This window comes from Marmota monax, unplaced genomic scaffold (genome assembly GCF_021218885.2).
Source record: "Marmota monax isolate L192 unplaced genomic scaffold, Marmota_monax_Labrador192_F-V1.1 WCK01_AAM20220418_F8-fsc00018, whole genome shotgun sequence".
Classification (NCBI taxonomy): Eukaryota; Metazoa; Chordata; class Mammalia; order Rodentia; family Sciuridae; genus Marmota; species Marmota monax.
Window position 1 is genome coordinate 7,687,644 of NW_026692201.1, and position 26,663 is coordinate 7,714,306.

Consider the following 26,663-nt stretch of genomic DNA (forward strand, 5'->3'; position numbering starts at 1 on the left):
CTCATTTTCTTCCTTCACTCTTTTTCTTCTTTCTTAGTGTTCACTGACCTGTTATGTGTCAGGAATGGTGCTCATCAAAAATGAGGATTTTAAAAAGAGAGGAATGGGAAGGACTTGTGGATCCCTTGTATCAAGATAGGGCCATGGGACCCTGATGTGCTGAGAAACTAACCTGCTGGGTATCAAACAGTAGGGCAGAAAGGGGAGGGCTGAGGAAGGTGTCTCTAAAAGCTGATGCTTGGCTAAGCCCTAAATGAGATAGACCTCTCTTCTAGCAGTCAAGTGCAGAGAGCACATTCTAGAGCTAGAGAATACCAGAGGCAAAAGGCATACACATGAGAAAGAATTTGAGGGAAAGACGTGGCTTGTTTGACTGTAGCTTGCAAGGTAGACTGCAAGGTTGTGGAGGTAGGTACCATAGAGGAAAGTAGAAGCCAGATCCTGAAGAGGCTTCATCAGTGTAATCTTTGTCATTCTGTGGATGGTGATTCAGACAGCTGAAGTGGTTGTTCTGCTTTGTTGTTAATTTAGTTCAGCTGCTAGATGTGTATCTATAGCTGAACTGGGTACCCTCTTCCCCCATTACCCCTTACGTTTTTAGTTGGTTGTCTCTTCTTGAGTATTTCAACCCTTTGAAGCTCTTTAGAACTTTTAGGTCCTTTTAGCACATGGTTTGCATTATTTGATATGCTAGACTCTGATCACCTTTGCAGGCTCAGGACTTCTAGGCACACCTGAGGCCCTTGGTGCAGAATGTGAAGGAAACTACTCAGATATATTGGAACATTTTAGCAAAAGGGCTGCTATTTCAGAATGTATAAAATCAAGGCTTTAAGAGAAAGCATTAAGATCCAGAGTTCACTAAAACAAACATGCTTTTAAGAAGTCTGTTTAAAAATTTTTTTTTTCATTAGAAGATAAACTATCAACAGTTGCTTTGGGACTCTCCGTCACAAACCTTTTAATTGTTTTCAGACAAGATTATCTAGTCAATTTAAATAAAGCAGCACAAATAATTCAAAGATTGATTTGTTAGTGATTATGGCATAATAAATCTCTATCAAATATATTAAATTTATAAGGAAATTAGAGTCTGCTGCTTAGAGCTCTTTTTTGAAATGTTGTATATTAAAGATATTTTAATTCCTTTCTTTAGGTTCAGTTGGCAGAATTTCTTGAAAATTTACAAGAGAAGTCCTTGAGGATAGAAGCCTTTGTTAGTGAGATAGAATCCTTTTTTAATACTGTTGAGGTAAGTTAACATAATCCCTTTTACTCTATCACAAGTAAATGATCCAAAATTATCTGAATTGGGGTTTGTGTGTGTTGTTTGCCACGGTTGATTTTATTTCTTTACAAGTGAGTCTTCCCTCTGTGTGAAGTCAGACTACTTCCTGCCTGAGGATAAGATTAGTCCCTAAAAACAGGTACACATTTATTGGGCACTTACTATAATGGGGCAAATGCTTCACATGCTTTATCTAATTTAATCCTCACAGTAACCATATGAAATAGGTATTATTATTATTATTATTATTATTATTATTATTATTATTATTGTTTCCATTTTATAGAAAAGACACTGAGACCTAGAGTTAATAAAGCATTGCTCTACTTACCCTGCTGGGTTAGCCTTGCATAAATGCTCTACATCACGGTCCAAGAGCCCCATGCTGTGGCCCAATGACGGCCTCTCTGGTACAACTGTCACTGATGAGTTCACATTCTCCTGGATGCTGGCTTCTGTCCCCATACTGAAGGGGGTGGGTAGAAATGCACCATCCTTGCACTGAGATGGTCCAGGCACCCTTACTTGTCAATCAGGAGTGGCAGAGTTGGCCCAAGGCCCTTGTAGGAGAATGCTGAACACTGTTATTGTAGATCAGTGAACACTTAATACTTGATTTACTGTCTCATCCCCCATGTGTCCCTTTTAGGCAGTGAATTATATGTTTATCTTATCAGTGGCCCTGGCAGTGAGGATAGCCAGATATCTGGGGAGGATCTGGATAGACAATAAAGTCTCTCCCACTCCCTGGAGAGAGTGGGAGCTGCCCCTCCCCAGGAGAACATTTGAGAATGTAGGACCCTTTTCCATACCCTGGCAGCTCGCTCACTCATGTTATCATATTAGTAGAGTACCGAAAGTTACACTAACCCCTCTCCCCAACCTGACAGCCCGTGATCCTCCCTCACTGCCAGGCCATTTTTATTTTCAAGTTTTATCTGGAACGCAGGTAGGCAAGACTTACAGACAAGTATTTTCTTTCTCCCTCCCTCTCCCTCTTTCCCTTCTTTCTTTTCTCTCTCTCTCTTTCTTTCTTTCTCTCTTTGTATTTCAGTGTTTAAAAGTTATTACAAGTTAGGGCTGGAGTTGTGGCTCAGTGGTAGAGCACTCGCCTAGCATGTGTGAGGCACTGGGTTTGATTCTCAGCACACTTATAAATAAATAAATGGTTTATCAACGACTAAAAATATTTTTTAAAAAGTTATTACAAGTTATTTGTAAGAATAACAACAAGAACATTTCTATTGCAAAGCTAGTTATGGCAAAGGAAGTTGGTAGTTGGAAATTTAGACCGTGCCCTTAATGTTTGATTCTTTGATCAGAATGCCGGAAGTCAATTCTTGAAAAAGAAAAAAAAAATGTACTTCTTGTTTCATTCAGAAGTGGTTTTGATTTTTTTCCCCTAGGAAAACTGTAACAAGAATGAGAAAAGACTAGAAGAACAGAATGAGGAAATGATGAAGAAGGTTTTGGCACAGTATGATGAGAAAGCCCAGAGCTTTGAGGAAGTAAAGAAAAAGAAGATGGAGTTCCTGCATGACCAGATGGTCCACTTTCTGCAGAGCATGGACACTGCCAAGGACACCCTAGAGACCATTGTGAGGGAAGCAGAGGAGCTGGATGAGACTGTTTTCCTGACAGTAAGTGCCAAGTAAAACAGGCACCTGGTGCCCACTCTGACATGAGTGTGCTTTTAAAACTTCATCTTTCAGTATTCCTTTAGATCATTTATATCTTAGTGTAGGGTTTATATAATTCTGGCACTTAAAAAAATTATTTCGTATCTATAGAAAAGACTCTGCCAATCATAAAAGCCCTAATGCTTAGATATGGCCAAAATGCATGGAGTTGGACCACAGTATCATCATTCCATGCTGTCACACTAGAAGGGTCTCCATCTAAGAGGGAGAGAAAGTAGCCTTCCAACTTCTCGGAGGGCTAATACAATCTCCTGCTGTCTGACATCTTCATGCTGACCCCCAGGCCTGTCCCCATCTCTGTCTAATCTGAGGTAGCCTCTCATATGAACCATTCCCTCTGAGCCTCAGCTAATAGCTGAGAGTAACATTTTGTTACACACTTTTAAATGAAAAAGCCTGACATAAATTGTGATACCCTCTTAAATAATATGGTGGTGTTTTTCCAAGGGGCTTCCTGAAAACAGGGTTCTTTAATTCAAGCAAGCAACTGTGGACAGGGAGATTCCCTTGGGTGCTTCTCAATTTTGCACCACAGAGGTCCTCATAATTCCCTAGAATATTCAGTAAGACACTGGCTCCCCATGGGACCAGGATTAATCAGGAGTAATGGGGATGTTTTCCCAGGGGGTGGTCCCAAACCTAATTGTGGAACAGGAAAAAGCACCATTTGATGATGGACCTTTCATTTAAAAGTTCTCTCTCCTTCTAACTATCTAGTAAAAGTTTGGGGATTAAGTGAGGCAAAATGGAGAAATGTTAAGGGTTTGATTTGCCTCCAGGGACACCTCTAGCCAGGGCAAATTTGAGTCTAGTGGACATGGCCATCCTCAAAGGAGAACTGAAATCATTAGGTTGATGTATTTTTAATTAAGGCAAGTACCTTTTAGGAAGCATAACATTAATAAAGTTTTTGTGTTCCCTGAGGACCTTATCTTTGTTTGATAAGATTATTTCCTTCTCTCTAGAAGAATAAATTGGGAAAAAAGTATTTTTTTCTTGCCTATAAAAGTGATAAATATTCATTCTAGAAAAATTGGAAAATACACAAAAGCACAGAGAAGGTGTCACTCAGTGATAACTACTGATTACATTTTTGTTATGTATCCTACGTTGAGCAAATTTTAGTCATTTTTCTTGCTTCAGTGACTTCTATTCTGGAAGCCAAGCCATTTGTTAATAAATAGAAACAGAGAACAAGCAGCCCATTGCCAGCCTTGCTGACCAGAGAGAGCAGAGGCAAACTGCTGCCCCTCATCCTTGTCTCTGCCCTATCCCTGACCCCTCTTCTGAGCACTGATTTCCCTGCTGCCCAGGCTAAAGCCCAAAGAGAAATAGCATCTGAGAAGCTGAGGAGTAATGATATTCCAACAGGTGTGATCTTAATGTTCTTGCTTGCTTATTCTTTTTGTTGTTAATTAGTCTCTCTCTCTCTCTCTCTCTCTCTCTCTCTCTCTCTCTCTCCCTCCCTCCCTCCCTCCCTCCTCCCTTCTCCAAGTCATTTGAGGAAATCAATGAAAGGTATATAAAACATGGCACAATGTAGTGGCGACTGAGAATAGCATGACTGGATGCTTTACATTTAATATTTTTATGCTTTATAGGAAACAAGCTGCCAATTAAAAAGTACATTTAGTGAGCTACTGGATTCTCACTTTTAGACACAGTGCTTTTAAAAGCTAAATGACAGCTTTGAAAGAAAATTGCATGTGCTTTAGTTAAATAACAATTATCATAATGTAGATTTTTAACTGCTTCCTCAAGATGTATTCTGTATTTTCATCCCAGTCTACACCATCTTTCCTGTCACTGCATACAAAAAGTTTTGTAGCTACTTAGACTTATTGGTTAAATATGAGAATGTGAAGAAATCATCCATATCTGCCTTGAATAATTTTACGTCTTATGTAATCTTAATGGCATGTTCTCTCATTTTCTCTTCAAAAGATAGTCATGCATTTATCTTCTCTTTCTGCTCAGCTAACCTAAATGAATCTTCCTCTTTTGATTTTGTTTGGTTTTGTTGGTGTTCTTAACAATCAGTCTAAGAGATTCTTCATTCTTTTGAAAGGCAAAACACTCAACAAGAAATTTAAAAATGTCATAAAAACATAACACTGGATTTATGTTTATGCCTTACCCCCCTACACTTTTTTCCCCCAGTGCTGGGGATGGAACTCAGAGCTTCCTGCATGCTAGGCCAGCACTTTACCACTGAGCTACATCTCAGCCCTCGTGTTTCTCTTTTGCATCTGGCATTGAAATTCTCGTACTGATCTGACCCCTTTCTCTTTTTTCTCCTTGGCGAGGCCTGAGATCTTTCTAACTGGTTGAGGCTCATATTTTATTTTTTCAATATAATTTTAAATGTGCAGATGCATAGTGCCATTCCCTGCACACTGAATAGTATGGATGCACATTTGATTATTTATATTTCATCCATTCATGGAAGATGATGATTGGTAAGACAATTTGGTGAAAGTATGAAAATGAAAGTTTCAAGGTATGAAAATTTGCAAAGGCTTTTTACCTTAAAACTGCTATGGAATGTTTTCCACTTTTCTAAACATTAGAACATTGCTAATATGAATTGACAACCATTTAATACCAAACACCATTTCTTTGGTTTTGAGCTTAAATTTGTTAATCTATGTGTCATTTTAATTAATTTCTGTTTCATTGTCCCATTGACAATGAATTAATCTTTACTAAAGTTGCATGTTACCTAAGTAGTAGTATATACTTGGAATAATCATTATTTTTCTGTAGGCAAAAGACAACAAAATTCTGGACTCGGGGAAGACATATGAGCAATTCAAGTCCTGTTAACCTGTGCATACACACATGTTCTCTCTCTCTCTCTCTCTCTCTCTCTCTCACACACACACACACACACACACACACCTTCCATGTCCTCAGGACTTCTTCCCTAAGTTGGAATGTTCTGGGAGTTCCTTTCTATAAGAAGTACTAAGTATCTAGCTTATTTTACCTTGCTACTTTTTCTCCTTCCTTTCATATTATATCTCTAAAGACAGTGCTTGTATATTAAATGATTTTTCTTAACACTAAAAATGCTTAAATTAAGGAATGCTGTCAAGCATACTTAGACTCAGCATTTGCATATCTTGAAAAACACATTTGCTTAGAAAATGCTGTTCTGTTAAGGGGATGTATTTTTGTTCCACTTTGCTCTTTTGTATTATAATAATGAAAAAGAAAGAGGGTCACAGCCATTGTAGGGCCTACTTATTAAAAAAAAAAGTCTACTTGCCCTTTCATATGCTGATGTTAAAATTGAACAGTTCAGTGCATAAAGGTAAACTCAAATGCTTTACTTATGTTTCTGCAATCAGAGCTTTTGTGCTACAAAAAATTCTGCATTTTGAGAGGGCTTAGTGTGCGTACGGGTCACCGTTTTTTGTTAATTCTGTGTCTACTGTTTCTACCCTCTGTATTGCCAAAGCTTTAGTTTAGGCTTGTTTTATCTTCCCATTGTGGGGTCCTCCCAACCAATCTCATTGCCTCTTTTGTCTACTGGGGCTGGTCTTTCCTCAGTGCTTGCCAGGGTTTTCTTCTAAGCTTCCCTGGCATAAACAGTTCTGTGGCTCTTCCTGCCTTAAAAGATAAAATTGTAACTCTTGGTGGGTATGAAAGGATCCTCACAGTCAAGCCACAAGCCACCTTCCTATTTCATCTTTGTCTTTACTTCCCAACTCCCAGGGTTCCCTAAATTGCCCTCTGGCCCTCCAGTGTGCCATACTCTCTTACCTCTCCAACCATTTGTTCATGCTGCTCTATCTATCTGCAATACACTTACTCCTTTCCTGCTTGGGAAACACCTGCTGATTCTTTAACACCCAGCTTAAATGTCAGCCTCCTCTTTGAAGTCCCTACTGGAACCATCTCCCCTAAATCAAATGGTAGTAAATTTTGTGGTGTCTAGCAATCGTAAGCATACAAGACACTCTTTAAATACTTCATAATCTTTTCTCCTTATGCTGACCCCAAATCACCATCCCTGAGATCCTGATATTCTCCCCCAAATGAAATTTTCGGCCTCTTATTTATTCAAAACATATTTATTAAATGCCTACTATGTGCTAAGTAATGCATTACCGCACAGTGATAAACCATTCCTTTTCTGCATGTAATATATTCTGGTAAAGCTGACAGGTGAAAAACAAAAAGGTTGTGATAACTTTGAGGAAACAAAGAGGAGAGCTGGACAGGGTAGACCATGCCATATTAGCAGCAGTCTCTGTGGAGACATTAGAAAAGAGATCTTAATTAAGTGAAGGAAAGAGCTATGCAAGTATCTGGGAGGACAACATTCTAGAAGCAAGTGCTAAGGTCTTGAGGTACATCTGTGGTAGGGAAAACTGCAGAGTCCATGGGAATGAAACTGATGCAGCTCCTCAAAATAGACAGTTGCTGGAAGAGAGTTCCCAAGCTTGTGTGAGAGAGTACATGGAGGAGAGCTCCTACTCTATTTGAGTCCCCTCATACTAAAGACAAATTCTTTTGCAAACTCTTCATAGTTAACCTGTTTTTGTTTGTTTTTAAAATCCATATTTCACCTAGATACAAATGCTGAGTTAGCATTACATGGCTTTCCTCCTATGAGGGGCTTGAGTCCATAAAAGCCATATGTCTCTATAAACTGTGGCTCGTTTGGTCTTTGAGGAATGGTAGGCTGTATCCTCAGTTCTTAGTATAGTGTCTGGCACATAGTAGGTGAACAACATTTTTTGAATGACTTAATGACTTGAAGCTTAGTATGGAAGATGGAGGATGCAGAACAAACTTACATACAACCAGTATGAAGTTTCCAGACAGGCTCTGAACTTTGATATCCTTTAGGAAATAAGATAATCATTAAAATTAAGTAATTTTTAGGATAATTTTTATAGGAAAAAAATTAAGGATGTATATTTTGATAGACTTCTTTTTTTCAAATTTGAGGATATAGAAAGAAAATTTTCAGTATTAACAGTAGCCTAAGAACCCTAAGAGTTAGTAGATATTAGATATGTATTTTCAGACTCTAAAATGATTTACATCCTTTTTGGATACTGGGGGCTCTACCAACACCAGCTTCATTTTGAAAAATTGTTTTCTGCTGTCATCCTGTTTGTTAATACTTATCTGTCCCCTGGTAGGTTGCTTTCTGCCGTAGAGAGCACAGCTTCATTAGAGAACATTCCTGCTGCGTTTTCACTTTTTGAACATTATGATGACAGTTCAGCAAGGAGTGACCAGATGTTAAAGCAAGTGGCTGGTAAGCATTTTAATATATTAATTACCTTGATGAAATCTGGCAGCTTTTGCTTGTTTATTCTGTATAACTGGAAAAAGAAAACTGTTTATTGTAAAATTTAAAGCTAGACTCTGAAATAAAGCATGAGACCATCATCCCATTTCAGTGATAAACTGCATTTCCATTTGAAGCTTTCTGACTGTGTTGGGTTAGAGGAGGTGAGAGGAAGAAGGCCTGGAACCAGGGTCTCTCTCTCTCTCTCTCTCTCTCTCTCTCTCTCTCTCTCTCTCTTCTCTTCCTTTTGAAAATAGGATTTCTTTCCCTCTTTGTAAAATAATTATTTATTTCATACCAGTAACAGGGTATAGATGGAAAAAGGGATCAAATATTTTCATAAGCATTGAACTGATTTTTTCTTTATGAGTAGCTTCCCTGTCTTCAATTCAGTTCTTTTTCCTATTTTTTTTTTTTTTAACCCAACAGATTAGCTGAGAGAAGTAACAGCTCAGCATCGTGGTCTGTAGCCAGGAACTTCCCACTCAGCTGTCAGGAGCATCCTGCCGGCTCTTCAAAATATTTTTTAATGTGCTATTTTAACAAACAAGACAATGAAACTTATTTAGATTTCTCAAAGCTACCATGTTTTGAGTTACTGACTTTCACTTACTGTACAATGTGCTCAGGTGCTTTTCTTAAAAGATGCTATATTCTTCCAAAGCTACTTTAAAGATGGCAGTCATATTTAAATTGGCAATTCACTTTCATTCCTGTAGCAAGTTTTATCTTAGGAACTAGTAAAAGACTACTGAGTCTTTTAAAAAAACAAAATATGAAACAACCCCCCACAGCACACAGAAAAAGTCAAACCCGAACAATTCTTTATAAAGTGAAGATTTCAGTTATTTAGCCCAAAGAATTTTCTTTCAAAATGTCTCAGAACAAAAAGGGTGCTTTCTTGTAATAACTTTCAGAGGCATTAAACTAGAGTAGTGATTGCAGACTAAGAAATTCTGATTAACACAAAAGATCTTTTGCTTTTAAGTTTTTTTTTAATGCTGTTGTTCATTTAGAAAATATACTTTTGAACTTTTGATGGATATTTTAAGGCTACATTATCACAAAGGATTAATGATTAACTCAGAAAGTGCACTGTGCAGTCCCTGAGGTTCTAACCCCTCTGTGGAGGAGACTCATCTCTGAGTGATCAATGCTGCTTTGTGTGTCTGCTTCACAGAACTGGAGCCCGGGGTGACTTGCTCCTAAGTAGTGTTGTTTTGTGACCAATGACAACTCTCACCTTAAAGTCCTCACATGTACCTGAAAAGCTAATCTGATGACACCATACCCAAAGTAAGCAGATAGAATGAGGAAACATGGGGCATTCCCTTGAGAATGAGCAGATCCTAGCATGTGCTCCATAACTTGCAGGAGGCCAAGTACTATAGAGACTGTTGAGCATAATCAACTACCTAATCTCACAACAGCCCCAGGGGTTGATATCAACCTTTGTTGATATTCCCACTTGTTGGATGAGAAAGGAGAGGAATGGAACAATGTATTTTCCAAAATTATGCAATTGGTTGGGAGGATCATGGGGACTTTGGCTTCAGAGTCTTGGCTCAGTAGTACAGAGGCAGAGTGAGCGCACTGCTGTGAGAAAGGAGATAGACAGGGATTAGTGATAGCTAGGGTTCCTTGACTCTGACTCCTAGGATTTTTTTTTAAAGTCTGCAGTTAAATATACATGACATAAAATTTATCACCTCTGCCATTTTTATTTGTACAGGTCAGTGTCATTAATTACATTCGTATCACTTTTCCACCATTACCTCCCAAACTCTTCATCTTGCAAAACTTAAACTCTATACTCATTAAACATCAACTCCCTATTCCCCTCATTCCTTCAGCCCCTGGAAGTCACCTTTCTACTTTCTGTTTCTATGAATTTGATTACTCTAGGAACATCATATAGATGAAATCATACATAGTAATTTATCTCTTTATAATTTGCTTATTTCACTTAGCATATTATCCTGCTGTTCATTCATTTTGTAGCATGTGTCAGAACTTTATAAGATAGAATAACATTTTTTTTTTGTTTGTATATACCACACTTTGCTCATGGTCCATCTGTCCATTCATCTATATATCCTTCCATTGATAGACACTTGGGTGACTTCCACCTCTTGGCTATTGTGAATAGTGCTGCTCTCTTAGAGGCTTTTTGGAAGTGAGGTTGAGCAGAAATCTGTATTTGGTCACAGGTACTGAAGTCCAAATTGACTAATGCTTATTTCTCTGTGTGTGACAGCTCTTTATGGGCACATCCCATCAGACAGAAGGAATCCATGCGGTGATTCCTCTGTCCAGTACCTTATCTTCTGATAAAGAAGCCCTCTGCTTCCATTTTGTTCTGATGTTTTTGTTTTTGTCAACACACTTATTCAAGTTCATCACTACAAAAGTGTAAAGGGAATTACTAACATAAAAAAAATCTGGGTCTTTGATGTTCATTTGCCACATAGGAATTGCAAATCCAGCCATGATTAGATTACATTTATGAAATATCCATATTCCTCTTTTCATCTTATAATACTTTGAAAAGTGAAAGTATTTTCTATTTTTGAAAAAGTGTTTTCACTTTAATTATTTGGGGGGTAGGAGAACATTAGGAACAAAATAATTTCTAGTTTACATGCTTTAATTTCCTATATCTGTTTCTTTCTTAAAATTAGGTGATTTTGGAAGGACCAATTATCTGTTTTAAGTTTATTTAGTTGCCCAAGAGAGAAGTGTAAAAAGATATTACCCATTTAAAAAAGCAAATGTAGATAAATATGCAATTCATAGAAAGGACTGGAGAGCATTTTCATTGCTCATGCCTCAAGGAGTTCCCTAGAACTGCTTCAAAGACAATGGACAATATTTGTAGCATTCTGTTCATCTCTTCCGTAAATCTAGGTAACATGAGGATTTACTGAACTGTCTGTCTGGATGGGCTCCTGTAGCATGTGACGCAGATCTTCTGTGGGGAAGACAAAACAATGAAGTCAAAGATAGTATAAGTGTCTCTGAACCACTGCCAGTCTTTGGGTTGGGGCTCTGCAGGTGGGTCTCAGCAGGTCTTCCCTCTGTGGCTGCCATGATTTACCAGTTGCTGGCCCAGGTTCAACTTCCATCTTTGGGAGATTCCTGCCTCTTCTGTTCATTTGCTGTGTTTCTGCCAAGGCCATCTTGCCTTCATGAACCAGTCACCACTGGTTATGTGTTGGGCGTATTTGTTAAGCACTCCATACACAATATCCTGCTTCTTACAACAGTCCTAGGAGGTGATGTTTTCTCATTTTAAATCTGGGGAAACTGAGGCTAAGATAATGTAGTTAGTAAGTGGGGCTCTGGCCAGCCTCCGTGCTCTGAAGCCTATGAACCACACCATTTTTTCTATCCTGTTTCTCATTTTTTATAACTATGTATTCTTCAGCTCTTTATCTTGAATGAATCTTTACAATTTATCTTCTTGTTACATTCTTTAGATCCACTTATTTTTTTCTTATTTTAACCTTCTTATTGAACTGAACTTTGTTTTCCATTAGTGTCAACTTTCAATACATTTATTTTATGAAATTTGGTCCATCTTATTTCAGTAAACTTATCCCTCAGGAAATGGTTGGCTGAGGAAAAAAAAAAACACACACACACACAAAATTTAAAACATGATATATTTTTTTAAACTATGGGAATAGCCTTTTCCCCTAACTTATAAAATATGTTCAATGTTTTTGTCATAAATTTTAGAAGAGAGTTGCATAGAGCTTGATTTATAGTATTATTTATATCATTAATGCTTAATATGGATAATTATAAATTTTTAAAAATCCCTAGTAAAACACTTGAGAATATTATTGTCTTTAAATTCAGAATAACAAAATTATACTATGTCTAAAACTTATACCTGATTCAATTAATAAATGACTTTTTTTCCTATGTAATTTTTATATATAAATTTTTTTAAAAATCAGCTATTATAGCCATATTGGAAAGAAAACGTGGGATCTTAGTTTCAGAAAGTGTATTTTGATATTTTTTTCAGCCTTGAATATATTTCAACTCCTTCTACAAAGGTTTTCAATGATCTCTATATTATGAATGTAGACTCTATATTTTTGGTAGGGGAGGTACCAGGGATTGAACCCAGGGATACTCAGCCATTGAGCCACGTCCTCAGCCTTATTGTATTTTATTTAGAGACTGGGTCTCACTGAGTTGCTTAGTGTCTCGCTTTTGCTGAAGCTGGCTTTGAACTGGAGACCTTCCTGTCTCAGCCTCCCAAGCTGGTGGGTTTGAGGGCGGGGGGATTACAATCATGTGCCACCACGCCCCAGTTAGACTCTGTTTTGCTATAGAACAAAACAACATTGGTTATCTATCAAAGGAATGCTTTTTATTTTGAAGGAAATATTTCATTTGATATATCTTCTAACCTGTATTTTTATTGCTTTAAATATAGGACTACAGAAGAGTATTATCCAGTGATCCCAGTTTGGGACCCATTTTGTATATTATATGTGCACATATAAACTGCATAGAAAACATTCTGGAGGAATGCATACTCAACTGTAACAGTGATTGTTGTATAACAGTGATTATAATTGAGGTCGGGTATTGGAAACAGGAACTCCATGTATTTCTATTTTGTTTGATTTTTTTCCATAAATGTAAGTAAGGTTTGCAGAGCAGCTAATCAACAAACACATCATTAGTTACAGTAAGTTGTACCTGTATTCCAGTTCCACAGCCTCCTAGACTAGAACCTCAGGAACCAAATTCTGCCACCAGCACCACGATTGCAGTTTATTGGAGCATGAACAAGGAAGATGTCATTGATTCATTCCAGGTGTACTGCATGGAGGAGCCTCAAGATGACCAAGAAGTGAACGGTAGGATTGCAAACACAAATACACATGCAGGTGCTATTTCGGCATCTTAAGATGAAGTACTTGAATCTATATGTATTATGACTCTTTTCACAAAGCATCGGTAGCTACTTACCAAACAATACTAACAAAAACTCAATGACCAAATAATAATAGAAAGGCAAAATTTGGAAATCAGGATCAAGGAAAACAAAAAACACATAAATATCACCATAATGGTCAACATGAATTTTGTAACTGAGATTCAAATTTGACTTTAGGCTCTCAGAATAACAGAATAGTTAAGTGATTCTCATTGTCAGAAAGGTGGTAACATACCAGAGTTTCAGGGAAAACAAAGTTTTTAATCAGTACTGAAGTCTGAAAGATGGCTGCCACATGTACCATTTCATAAAGGAAAATGGACTGTGTACAGGATTCTGTGCTCCACAGTAACAGTAGTGCAGATGCAGTGTTGGATGTCATGGTTGGCAGGCTTCTCAGATCTATTTGACAAAAGACACAAACAAACCTTAGTTTGATTGAGGCTTTGAGGCATGGGATAGTCTTCCCGTGTCCCAAGTTAATGTGTGGAATGAAGTGAAAGTGCTTACTGGGGTGAGTGGATGGCATGCCTTACAAACTGAGCCTTGGGAAAGATCTCTCTGCTCAGCAGGACTTCTAGGAAGACCTGGAAACCAGGCATTTGGGGGTTGTACTTCCTGATGAATCAGAACTGCGTGTGCTGGTGTTCTGTGTTGCTTGTTGAAGACAGGCTCACATACCTTGGAAACTAGATGAGCACATGGCAGGATTGACTTACTGTTACAAAACTCAGGAGCCCAATTTGTCATAAGGAATGATTGTAACCTATTTCCCTGTTACTAATATTTAAGTCTTGTGAAATGTCATGTGATAATTTTTACAGAAAAAATCACACACAAACACACACACACACACAAGCAAACATAAACATAGTGTAAAGTAGGCTAAGTCTGTCTATAAGGACTTCCATTTAGTTGAAAACCTGTTACTATATTCCTGTCATAACACAAGGAAGTATATGTTACATCCCCTTTAGCAAATGAAAATACTGATCTGAGGTCAGGTAGTTGTGCAAGACTACACAATTTGTAAATGTCAAGGGCAGGACACAAACACATTTTATTCAGATTCATAAACAAAAGCTTGTATTTATGTTTGTCTCTGTATTTATTTTTTTACTCTATACTTCATTTCTTTTTATATGTCGCTCTATCATGAGATATCCTGGCACTTCAAGACCCCTCTTAATAACTAGTTATTGCTCAGAGTATTTTGTTTTCATCATCACCTCACCCTATCCCAAACACTTCCCTGTCCAGTGTTCAATGCCTTGAACTGTGCTGGGTGACAGTTATCTGATGATATATGTATGCTCTGATACTGTGCTATGTATGATAAGGTCTCCAGGAACTTATGTGCATAGTCAAAAGAAGGGCTTAATGGAGTGATTGCAGTGAAAACTCAGTCACAGTTTCTGGGTTATGGGGGAAATGTTTTTTAGTGTATTAGTCTTTAGAACATCTTTTTGAACTGAACCAGCTATCCTGAACTATATCACATTGGAGAGAGGCAATTGAAGAGACCTGCCAACTTGACAAGCTCCTAAATTTATTTTAAAGAAACAATCTGGATTCTTTTTTTTTTTTGTACTGGGGATTAAACTCAGGGGCACTTGACCACTGAACCACATCCCCAGCCCTATTTTGTATTTTATTTAAAGATAGGGTCTCATTGAGTTGCTTAATGCCTTGTTTTTTGCTGAGTCTGGCTTTGAACTCACAGTCCTTCTGTCTCAGCCTCCTGAGCCCCTGGGATTGTATGCATGCACCATCGCACACGGCACAATCTTTTATTTTATTTTTCTTTTCTTATCTATCTATCTGCCCTTTTTTTGTGGTGCTGAGGATAGAACTCAGGGCTTTATACATGCTAAGCAAGTGCTGTACCACTGCTACCCAAAGGCCACTTAACTGAAGGAATTTTAAAGATGTGACATTCAGGAGCAATAGGGAGGGTAACTGAAATCACCATAGGCTAATTTAAAAAAGAAAATTATACTTTTTAAAGGACAGAAAGTTTCACTAAAAATAATCAGTTTGGCCCAACAGGGCAAGTGTTCAGAATAGTATTGAGTAACATTTACTAAAAAAAATGAAAGGAAAATAGATTAAGAAATTTAAATGGGAAATATCTTGATCTAACAAAGTTACTTCTTAGAAGAGTGAAGACCCATCAAAGTTACTTACATATTAATATAAATTATAGAAAGAACTAGTTTAGAGAATTCTAGAATTCTGAGAAGAAACCAGGGTTTGAAACTTGGAAAGTCATACTGAATATCCAAAAATACTTTACAAATTCATAGAAATGCTTTGTAACATTTTAGGTTTAGAAAACACAAAGTTGTCCTTTTTTATTATCTACTCCTGTGAAATGCTGGTATTGATTCTTAGGAATTTTCTTGAGAATGTGTTACTGAGATTTAGGCTAACATAAACTTTATGCAATTTTAATATTTGCTATTGAAATAAGTTACTTTAATTGTGGTATATGAAGCTCAGAATTTTACTAAAATGCTATTATTTTCTGATAAATGTTTGCAAGTAATACTATGTCATTCTAAATGTCTCTTTTTCAAATGCCTTTGCTTTCTTATGTATTCTAAGGAGCTAATTATCACAATGATATCTATAAAGTTATAATAATAATAACGGTTTGCTTATTCTACTAAAAAATAGACACTGCTTTTTTTCAAAAACTATGTCTAGTTAACTTTGTAAGACACCTTAGAGTTTCTGATTTGTGTTTTATGCTAGAGTTGGTAGAAGAATACAGATTGACAGTGAAAGAAAGCTACTGCATTTTTGAAGATTTGGAACCTGACCGGTGCTATAAAGTCTGGGTAATGGCTGTGAACTTCACTGGATGTAGCCTACCCAGTGAAAGAGCAATTTTTAGAACAGGTAAGGAGATGCAAAGGTGTGTTAGGAAGCTTCGTAGATTATTGAGATCAACTAGTATTAATGAAGTACCTGTTACATGGGGTGTTGGGCAAAGTGCTGAATTATACAATGGTGAGTAAGATGAGTTTCTGTTTGCAAGAAGCTCAGAGTCAAGTGAGGGGGAGAGAGAAACAGAAGATCATAGGCAATGGTTTGTAAGAGGCACGATCCAGGTATGTGCAGGTTATTATGTGAGCACTACAGAGAGGTACCCAAGACAGCCAGGGGAGGGGCAGGTTAAGGAATGATTCTTAGAGCTGATGCCTGTGTAAAAGGCTTTGAAGGATCAGTAGGAAGTCATGTGTTAAGGAAGCACATTCCTCTTGAAGAAGACATATGAGGGGAGACATCAACGGAAGAAACAGAATGGAATGTGCAGGATATTATTAGAAGTTTGATGTTATTTCTTTGACTTGAAAATAAGGAAAGACATGAGGCGAGAAAGGCTAATATAATAGAGGCTCTGTTTTAAGGTCAGAAGCTTGGGTGTCATGGTATTGATGCTGGGAGACTTTGTTAACTTTTCATTGCTGTGACTAAATACTTGAGAAAAACAACTTAAAGGAGGAAAGATGTATTTTGGCTCACAGTTTCAGCGCTTACAGTCCTTGGCTTGCTGGCTCCATGTTTCTGGGCCTGTGGTAAGGCAGAAAACATCATGGTGGGAAAGGTATCACAGAGTAAAGCCACTTGCTTTATGGCAGCTGGGAAGCAGAGGAAGAGGTTGGGGACAAGATATACCTTTCTAGGGCACACTTCCAGTGACCTGCTTCTTCCAGTGAGGCCCCATCTCCTAAAGTTTTTTTTTTAATATTTATTTTTTAGATTTAGGTGGACACAACATCTTTATTTTATTTTTATGTGGTGCTGAGGATCGAACCCAGTGCCTCACGCATGCCAGGCAAGCGCGCTACTACTTGAGCCGTATCCCCAGCCCCTCTCCTAAAGTTTTTATCACTTCTAAAAACAAACAAAAAAACATCAGCTGTGAGCCCATTAGTGGACTAATCCATTGCTGACATCAAGAGCTCTCATGATCCAATCACTCTTTGAGTCTTACTTCTGAACACTGCTTCATTGGGGACAAAACCTTCAACACTTAGACCTCTGAGGGACATTCAAGATTCAAACTGTAATAGAGAATCCAAGATGTTTTAAGTGCTGCCATCCCAGCAGGAATACGATCTCATGATGAAATCTTTCCCCAGGGGGCTGCAGCAGGTCTCCACATCAGACTGTCAATAGGTTGCTCCTACCCATTAGCCCTTTACCCTGCCTTCTTTCCTTTTAAAACAAACCTTTATTGAGAACATGCTGGGAACAAGATCATGACTAACTTTTGTGTAAAAGGAGAGGGGCAAGCATTTTTACTTTCATTTGATTGTGGAGGAGATGGTATTCAGAAACTAGGGTGTGATTTATAGGCAATTAATGTCGAGGCTGTTTGGGATGGGCGAGAACTGGGAAATTTAGAAGGCAGAGGAGGGAGATTTTTCATAACATAAATTTTAATCTCTTTGAGGTTTTCAGACCAGAATAAATTTTCTGATAAAAATTTTAAAATAAAATCATGCCTAACCATTCTTCCCAGGCGACAGGGAAGCAGAGCTGGCATTGCTCCCTGAATGACCTCCTTCTCTTTCTGCAGCACCCTCAACCCCTGTTATTCGGGCTGAGGATTGCACTGTATGTTGGAACACGGCTACAATCCGATGGCGGCCTGCCAACCCAGAGGCCACGGAGACCTACACTCTGGAGTACTGCAGACAGCACTCTCCTGAAGGCGAGGGCCTCAGGTAAGGGAGCTTGCCCAGAGCCCAGGGCAGTGGCTCAGGTCCTAAGCTACCCTCTGAATTTAAGCTCACCAAGAGAGAAAAGCATCCTCAAATCCTGCTGAGCTAACTAAGCTGCTGATTTGATTTGCAGCTTCATCACTATTCATCAATGAACTCCAAGTTTGTAATAAAACACATGCTACAATGCAGAATAATAACTCCCTTGTAAGAAAAATGTATGTGAATTTTAATAAGATAGAACGTTCTGTGAGGTATATTTAACTTGAGTCATTAGATAAAATTTATGCATATTTTATGCACTTTTTACTAGCTCTATAAGAATAGGTACCACCTAACTGGAGAAACTAATACTGAACTTGTGTGTAATGTAAATCTGAATGCCTCCATGATGTATTGGTATCATAAAGGAGCTAATTACATATACATTATCACAGAGACATACCTACCTCTCCAAAGAACATGAAAAATCCACAGATTTTTCTAGTAAAAAAAAAAAAAGGGTGAAGCTCTCTCACTAAAATGATGAAGCCAAAATTTATCAATAAGGAGCCATGTATCCAGTAGGCATTTGGTAAACATTAGCTCACCTATGAAGTGATATTTCCTTAACCTCTAAAGTCCTGGCTTTAGAACAACTTCATAGACCAATATTATTATTAATAATTATATTTTGATAAGAGATATTTTTTTACCAAGTTTACTGAGATAAACTATTTTGGTAGGATATAGAAATGAGGAATAGTAGTAAGAAATTAGACAGCTTTTTAATGAAGTGTATTCTTTAAGTTCTTGATTAACTTCACGATCAATCAGCAGCTATTTATTTAGTTATGGTGTGAGATTTCCTATGACTGGGCAATAATTATAGTGCTTTCAAGTAGAAGACAGGCTTTATAAAATAGTGATCAAAGGATGGATTGGGATTGGGTGGAGTGCATAGGGGAAGGATGTAGGCGGCAGAAGTGAGATCATAGGAAATGTACAGTAGACATCTCGGGTCACGCCCTGACTGCTGGAAGGCAGGTTTCAGGAATCAACAGACAGCTGAGGAATCAACAGATAGCTGAGAGGTGACCTCTGGCCAGGAAAGAACAGTGGGTACTAAGCATTTCCTCTGTGTCCATTGCTGGTCTCAATGCTTTGTGTATGTTGTTTCGTTTAATCCTTACAAGCACCCTGGGAGAGACACTTTGAGAGACTACTTAGCTAGCAAGTGGCAATCAGGATCCAAATTTCATTTTGTCAGATTTCAAAGTTCAAGCTGTTAACTTGTTTCACATCACTCAGGGGAGTCCTAGATCTTACCTGCAAAGTCCCCTTGATACTATGAGAATCTTATTTCAGGAGTGCCTATATCTCAGGGCAGTTTTTCCCACCATCAGTGAGGAAAGCCCTTTCTCTCTGAAGCAAGATCAGATTGTTAAGGAGTACTGTGAAATGACTCATCTCTGTTATGGCACCCGTCCCCAGTTGGCATTTGCATAAATCATATCAGCACAGTTGGATATTTAAATCAGCAGAAATCTGGAAAACTTGAGACCTAGCAGCCATCTTTCTGAGGGAACTGTGATGTCATCTCATAAACATGGCTACAGGGAGAAGGAAAAGGGGAGAAGGAAGGAGAAGTGGTGTCCACTCATAGTCTTCAATGTGCCAACGATTGTACTTGCTCTCATTTAACCTCTCCATAGTCCTGTGAGGTAGGCAGTGATCTCTGTCTCATCAGAGAATGTTGATGATTTGGCCAAGGTATTAAGTGGAGAGTTTGGAGTTAGGATTCAAAACCAGATCTGTCTTATTCTTTTGTTTAGTTGTAAATTCTTTTCATTATGCAGGTTGAGTTGACACACCTCAACAGCCTGACAAATGGGAGTTACCGTACATCTTTAGTTTCCCTTATTACACAAAAAACACAGAGATGAAAAGATAATATAGCACCATTCAAATCTCATTTGATTGAAGTTTTTCCTTTGCCTGATCATCCTAAGGATCTCAAAACTATTTTAAAAGGGGTGGATCAGGCTGGGGATGTAGACTCAGTGGAAGAGCACTTGCCTAGCATACTGGGCTTAATCTTCAGTACCATGTTGGGGGAAAGGGGCAGAAATGGCCGTCCACCAATTTCATCAAAACCAAAGTAGAACTTGTTGAAACATAAAACTTGTTATTGGTTTATTCTATTTGAAAATTCTATTTGAGACTTTGCCAGTGATTTCATTTTTATTTTTCCTGTTGTTAAGAGAGCACATGAAGGGTTGGATATGTAGTTTATAGTAGTTTTGAACAATGCAAAGATCCTTTGTCAGCAAGTAGATATAATCCAGCAAATTTAGAAGTTAAGAGAAAGTTCACATGCAGAGCCCTGTTGATAGTTTGAAGTTGAGCTGGAGATGGAGTTATTTTAAAATATGTGCTCAAAGACTCTTCAGTACTAGGAGAGGCAACAGTATGCCCAACTCATGGTCCAGAGGTGGCTTTCCAGTCTTTGGATCTCTGCTACATCTGACAATAGATAGTTTTTGAAGCAAGCAAAATTTTCTTGGCCACAAATTATTACCCTGTTTGTTTGCCAAATCTATTGCTGATCCACTACATCAGAACCATTCTTCATCAATATAGGCCTTGAAGTCTTATAACAAGGCCAGCCTCAACAGACAGGAGGCAGCTCAGTGGTTTATCCTTCATCTCAGAGACATAGACCCCGGACTACAAAACTCATTTGTATCTCCTTGGTTTCCAGTTCAGGATGAAAAAAAAAATCTGCTTTTTGGAAATAAATGTGTATCTTAGATCTCCTGACTCATCTAATCCTTACAACCAACTTTAAAATATCCCTCCAGGGTCTGATGTTTCAAAACTATAAAATATGAACTAGTCAGCTAAAATCTATAGAGCTCAGTCTGAAAGATGTTAGCTATGGGGAACCAGTCATACAGTAGAATTTATAAATAAAGAACTATAAGCTGATCACTTCTAGTTGTCAAATGGAAATAATTCCTACTTTCTTTGCATGTATTAGGATCACATTCTTCTTCTTCTTCTTTTTTTTCACTCTTGGAAAGAACATCAAGACAAGGGTTGTCTGATCCCACTCATTTATTGTCTCCTTTAAGTGATCATTATGCAAAATCATAGCCTCAACTTGTGAGACAGTGTCTGGCATACTGTAGCTACTGAACGAATGTGTGTTATTTGAATGGGTAAACATTTCAATTAGTATCAAATACATAATACTGACCATAACAAAAGTTAGGTTAGCTTTGAGGATAATTTGAAAAAAAATAAATTGTGCCAACAAAGTAGAGATAGGACTAGTCTAATGTGTGGGCTACAAATATTTCTATGGATGTTTATGGAGAAAAACATTTACAATCCTACATATTCTTTGATCATATAATCTTCATACAACTTCTGGGTTCCATGGAAAATCTCTATACTAAACCGGATCCAAAAATTGATCCACAGAGGTCACTGAAGGGAGTAAGGCAGATCAAAGACTAATTCTTTTGGATGTGGCTAAGTTCAGTGGAGCCTAGACCACAAAGTAGGTGAAGATAGGCGTACAGAACAAGTAAGTGAATAAATGAATGGATGAATGGATTTACCAGTCTCCTTTTGTCCTTGTACTTTTTGTTCTTCAACTGCTGGAATCTCTAGCCAAAGAGAGAGGGAGCAAAAACGAAATGAGTTCCCATCTTTTTTCCACCCCCAATCCCTGAAAATATAGGCAGCCTTAAAAGCTCTTGTTTGGTGTAGGAAGAGCAGTTGAAAGGAAATGAAAAAGGATGAGTAATATTAAATCAGACACACACACACACATATATACACACTCACTCACTCACTCAGAGGGAGGGCATTAATTGTCCTTTAGATTGGGGACTTTAATTTTGGTTGCCAGAACAGAATCATATCCACCTTCAGATTTGCATTCATTCTGCAGGTATGATGGCCTCTAGATATTCCAATTTAAGACCAAAGGTGTTGGTTGAACTCTTACGGTAGGTGTTTGAATGGAATGAGCCTACTGTGCCCTCAAGTTCCGTGATGCAGTGTCTGAAATAGCTGAGCAGTTGCCTCCCTTCCATAATCCTCACAAAAAATTTGCATATTTTTGCATGTGGGCATTGAGGCTTGGTCCCAGCAGTTGGCCCCTGTTGGGACTGGAGGTGGGTGAGAGTGACAATCTTCTGCTTGTGTGCGGGGGCCCAGGGAGCTCCTACTCTCCCTCTTCCTGTTTTTCTTTGAATGCTCTCCTCAGGTTGGGTGGGCTCAAAACACTTTCAAAAATTTTCCACCACTCTGCTGTTTCCTCAGCTGTTCTGTCTCTCCTGTGTGGAGAGAAGTCAGCAGAAGTGTGGGTGGAGGAGGGAAAACTGAGAGAAATATAGTACAGGGATTAGCTGTGTGGGCCGTGCAGAGAGAAGCTGTGCATTGAATGACAAATCTGTGAGACTCAATACTCCACAAAGTAGTTGGGAGTGAGCTTCCTGCTCCCTGGTGCTGGCCAAGATTACGGGGGCCAGGAGGACCACCCCGCCACCCCGGGTCACCCTCCACTGTGAGCATCTCTAGAGGAGGTGGGCTCTGTGTCTGGGTTTGTGAGATCATCTTCTTCCTGCTTCCAACAGCTCGTGGGGCTATAACCTGCTCCATGTTTGCTTCACAATGACAGAAGGGCCACTGATATGATTGGACCAAAATTCATAGTGTAATTAATTGCTAGCCACAGATCTTTATATGGTATTCTTTTCTTGATCCAAATTGTAATATCCATCCGCAGGCAGTTGTTGAGAAAGTGAGTTATGTGAAGATGATTCCCCTCCCAGCGTTCTTGGCATTTGGCTTTTTCTACATGAAATCTTTTTTTTTTTTTTTTTTTTTTTTTTTTTTTTTTTTTTAATTTTTTATTGTTGGCTGTTCAAAACATTACATAGTTCTTGATATATCATATTTCACAATTTGATTCAAGTGGGTTATGAGCTCCCATTTTTACCCCATATACAGATTGCAGAATCACATCAGTTGCACATCCATTGATTTACATATTGCCATACTAGTGTCTGTTGTATTCTGCTGCCTTTCCTATCCTCTACTATCCCCCCTCCCCTCCCCTCCCCTCCCCTCTTCTCTCTCTACCCCCTCTACTGACATTCGTTTGTCCCCCTTATATTATTTTTCCCCTTCCCCTCACTTCCTCTTGTATGTACTTTTGTATAACTCTGAGGGTCTCCTTCCATTTCCATGCATTTTCCCTTCTCTCTCCCTTTCCCTCCCACCTCTCATCCCTGTTTAATGTTAATCTTCTTCTCATGTTCTTCGACCCTACTCTGTTCTTAGTTACTCTCCTTATATCAAAGAAGACATTTGGCATTTGTTTTTTAGGGATTGGCTAGCTTCACTTAGCATAATCTGCTCTAATGCCATCCATTTCCCTGTAAATTCTATGATTTTGTCATTTTTTAATGCAGAGTAATACTCCATTGTGTATAAATGCCACATTTTTTTTATCCATTCATCCATTGAAGGGCATCTAGGTTGGTTCCACAGTCTAGCTATTGTGAATTGTGCTGCTATGAACATCGATGTAGCAGTGTCCCTGTAGCATGCTCTTTTTAGGTCTTTAGGGAATAGACCGAGAAGGGGAATAGCTGGGTCAAATGGTGGCTCCATTCCCAGCTTTCCAAGAAATCTCCATACTGCTTTCCAAATTGGCTGCACCAATTTGCAGTCCCACCAGCAATGTACAAGAGTACCCTTTTCCCCACATCCTCGCCAGCACTTGTTGTTGTTTGACTTCATAATGGCTGCCAATCTAACTGGAGTGAGATGGTATCTTAGGGTGGTTTTGATTTGCATTTCTCTGACTGCTAGAGATGGTGAGCATTTTTTCATGTACTTGTTGATTGATTGTATGTCCTCCTCTGAGAAGTGTCTGTTCAGGTCCTTGGCCCATTTGTTGATTGGGTTGTTTGTTCTCTTATTGTCTAATTTTTTGAGTTCTTTGTATACTCTGGATATTAGGGCTCTATCTGAAGTGTGAGGAGTAAAGATTTGTTCCCAGGATGTAGGCTCTCTATTTACCTCTCTTATTGTATCTTTTGCTGAGAAAAAACTTTTTAGTTTGAGTAAGTCCCATTTGTTGATTCTAGTTATCAACTTTTGTGCTATGGGTGTCCTATTGAGGAATTTGGAGCCCGACCCCACAGTATGTAGATCATAGCCAACTTTTTCTTCTATCAGTCGGCGTGTCTCTGATTTGATATCAAGCTCCTTGATCCATTTTGAATTAACTTTTGTGCATGGCGAGAGAAAGGGATTCAGTTTCATTTTGTTGCATATGGATTTCCAGTTTTCCCAGCACCATTTGTTGAAGATGCTATCCTTCCTCCATTGCATGCTTTTAGCCCCTTTATCAAATATAAGGTAGTTGTAGTTTTGTGGATTGGTTTCTGTGTCCTCTATTCTGTACCATTGGTCCACCCGCCTGTTTTGGTACCAGTACCATGCTGTTTTTGTTACTATTGCTCTGTAGTATAGTTTGAAGTCTGGTATCGCTATACCGCCTGATTCACAATTCCTGCTTAGCATTGTTTTTGCTATTCTGGGTCTTTTGTTTTTCCATATGAATTTCATGATTGCTTTCTCTATTTCTACAAGAAATGCCGTTGGGATTTTGATTGGCATTGCATTAAACCTATAGAGAACTTTTGGTAATATCGCCATTTTGATGATGTTAGTTCGGCCTATCCATGAACAGGGTATATTTTTCCATCTTCTAAGATCTTCTTCTATTTCTCTCTTTAGGGTTCTGTAGTTTTCATTGTATAAGTCTTTCACCTCTTTTGTTAGGTTGATTCCCAAGTATTTTATTTTTTTTGAAGATATTGTGAATGGAGTGGTTGTCCTCATTTCCATTTCAGAGGCTTTGTCGCTGATATACAGGAATGCCTTTGATTTATGTGTGTTGATTTTATATCCTGCCACTTTGCTGAATTCATTTATTAGCTCTAATAGTTTCTTTGTAGACCCTTTTGGGTCTGCTAGGTATAGAATCATGTCCTCTGCAAATAGTGATAATTTCAGTTCTTCTTTTCCTATTTTGATGCCTTTAATTTCTTTCGTCTGTCTAATTGCTCTGGCCAGTGTTTCGAGAACTATGTTGAACAGAAGTGGTGAGAGAGGGCATCCCTGTCTTGTTCCAGATTTTAGAGGGAATGCCTTCAATTTTTCTCCATTCAGAATGATGCTGGCCTGAGGCTTAGCATAGATTGCTTTTACAATATTGAGGTATGTTCCTGTTATCCCTAGTTTTTCTAGAGTTTTGAACATAAAGGGATGCTGTACTTTGTCGAATGCTTTTTCCGCATCTATCGAGATGATCATATGATTCTTATTTTTAAGTCTATTGATGTGGTGAATAACATTTATTGATTTCCGTATATTGAACCAGCCTTGCATCCCAGGGATGAATCCTACTTGATCATGGTGCACAATTTTTTTGATAAGTTTTTGTATCCGAGTGGCCAGAATTTTATTGAGGATTTTTGCATCTAGGTTCATTAGAGATATTGGTCTGTAGTTTTCTTTCTTTGAAGTGTCTTTGTCTGGTTTAGGTATCAGGGTGATGTTGGCCTCGTAGAATGAATTTGGAAGTTCTCCCTCTTTTTCTATTTCCCGAAGTAGCTTGAAAAGTATTGGTATTAGTTCCTCTTTAAAGGTTTTGTAAAACTCTGCTGTATACCCATCCGGTCCTGGGCTTTTCTTAGTTGGTAGTCTTTTGATGGTTTCTTCTATTTCCTCAATTGATATTGGTCTGTTTAGGTTGTCTATATCCTCCTGACTCAATCTGGGCAGATCATATGACTTAAGAAATTTATCTATGCCTTCACTATCTTCTAATTTATTGGAGTATAAGGATTCAAAATAATTTTTGATTATCTTCTGTATTTCTGAAGTGTCTGTTGTGATATTGCCTCTTCCATCCCGTATGTTAGTAATTTGAGTTCTCTCTCTTCTTCTCTTCGCTAGCATGGCTAAGGGTCTGTCGATTTTGTTTATTTTTTCAAAGAACCAACTTTTAGTTTTGTCACTTTTTTCAATTGTTTCTTTTGTTTCTATTTCATTAATTTCAGCTCTGATTTTAATTATTTCTTGCCTTCTACTTCTTTTGCTGTTGTTTTGCTCTTCTTTTTCTAGGATTTTGAGATGAAGTATGAGATCATTTATTTGTTGGTTTTTTCTTTTTTTAAGGAATGAACTCCAAGCAATGAATTTTCCTCTTAGAACTGCTTTCAATGTGTCCCATAGATTCCGATATGTTGTGTCTGTGTTTTCATTAATCTCTAAGAATTTTTTAATTTCTTCCTTGATGTCTTCTATAACCCATTGATCGTTCAGTAACCTATTGTTCATTCTCCAAGTGATGTATTCTTTTCCCTTCCTTCTTTTATCATTGATTTTCAGTTCCATTCCATTATGATCAGATAGGATGCATGGTATTATCTCTACTCCTTTATATTGTCTAAGAGTTTCCCTGTGACATAATATATGATCTATTTTTGAGAAGGATCCATGTGCTGCTGAGAAAAAAGTGTAACTGCTTGATGTTGGGTGGTATATTCTATATATGTCAATTAAGTCTAGGTTATTAATTGTGTTATTA

The 26,663-nt window shown here is 38.1% G+C and overlaps 1 protein-coding gene across 1 annotated transcript in view; it reads left to right on the top strand.

Annotated features, from left to right (window-relative positions):
* Positions 1 to 26,663, top strand: part of Cmya5 (cardiomyopathy associated 5) — a 90,368-nt gene that overhangs the window by 45,974 nt on the left and 17,731 nt on the right. Inside the window, exons 3-9 of the mRNA XM_046427744.2 lie at positions 1,157 to 1,252; positions 2,695 to 2,928; positions 4,484 to 4,506; positions 8,148 to 8,266; positions 13,033 to 13,182; positions 16,020 to 16,166; positions 17,854 to 18,001. Of these exons, the coding sequence (XP_046283700.1) occupies positions 1,157 to 1,252; positions 2,695 to 2,928; positions 4,484 to 4,506; positions 8,148 to 8,266; positions 13,033 to 13,182; positions 16,020 to 16,166; positions 17,854 to 18,001 (917 nt within the window). The remainder of the gene's footprint in view (positions 1 to 1,156; positions 1,253 to 2,694; positions 2,929 to 4,483; positions 4,507 to 8,147; positions 8,267 to 13,032; positions 13,183 to 16,019; positions 16,167 to 17,853; positions 18,002 to 26,663) is intronic.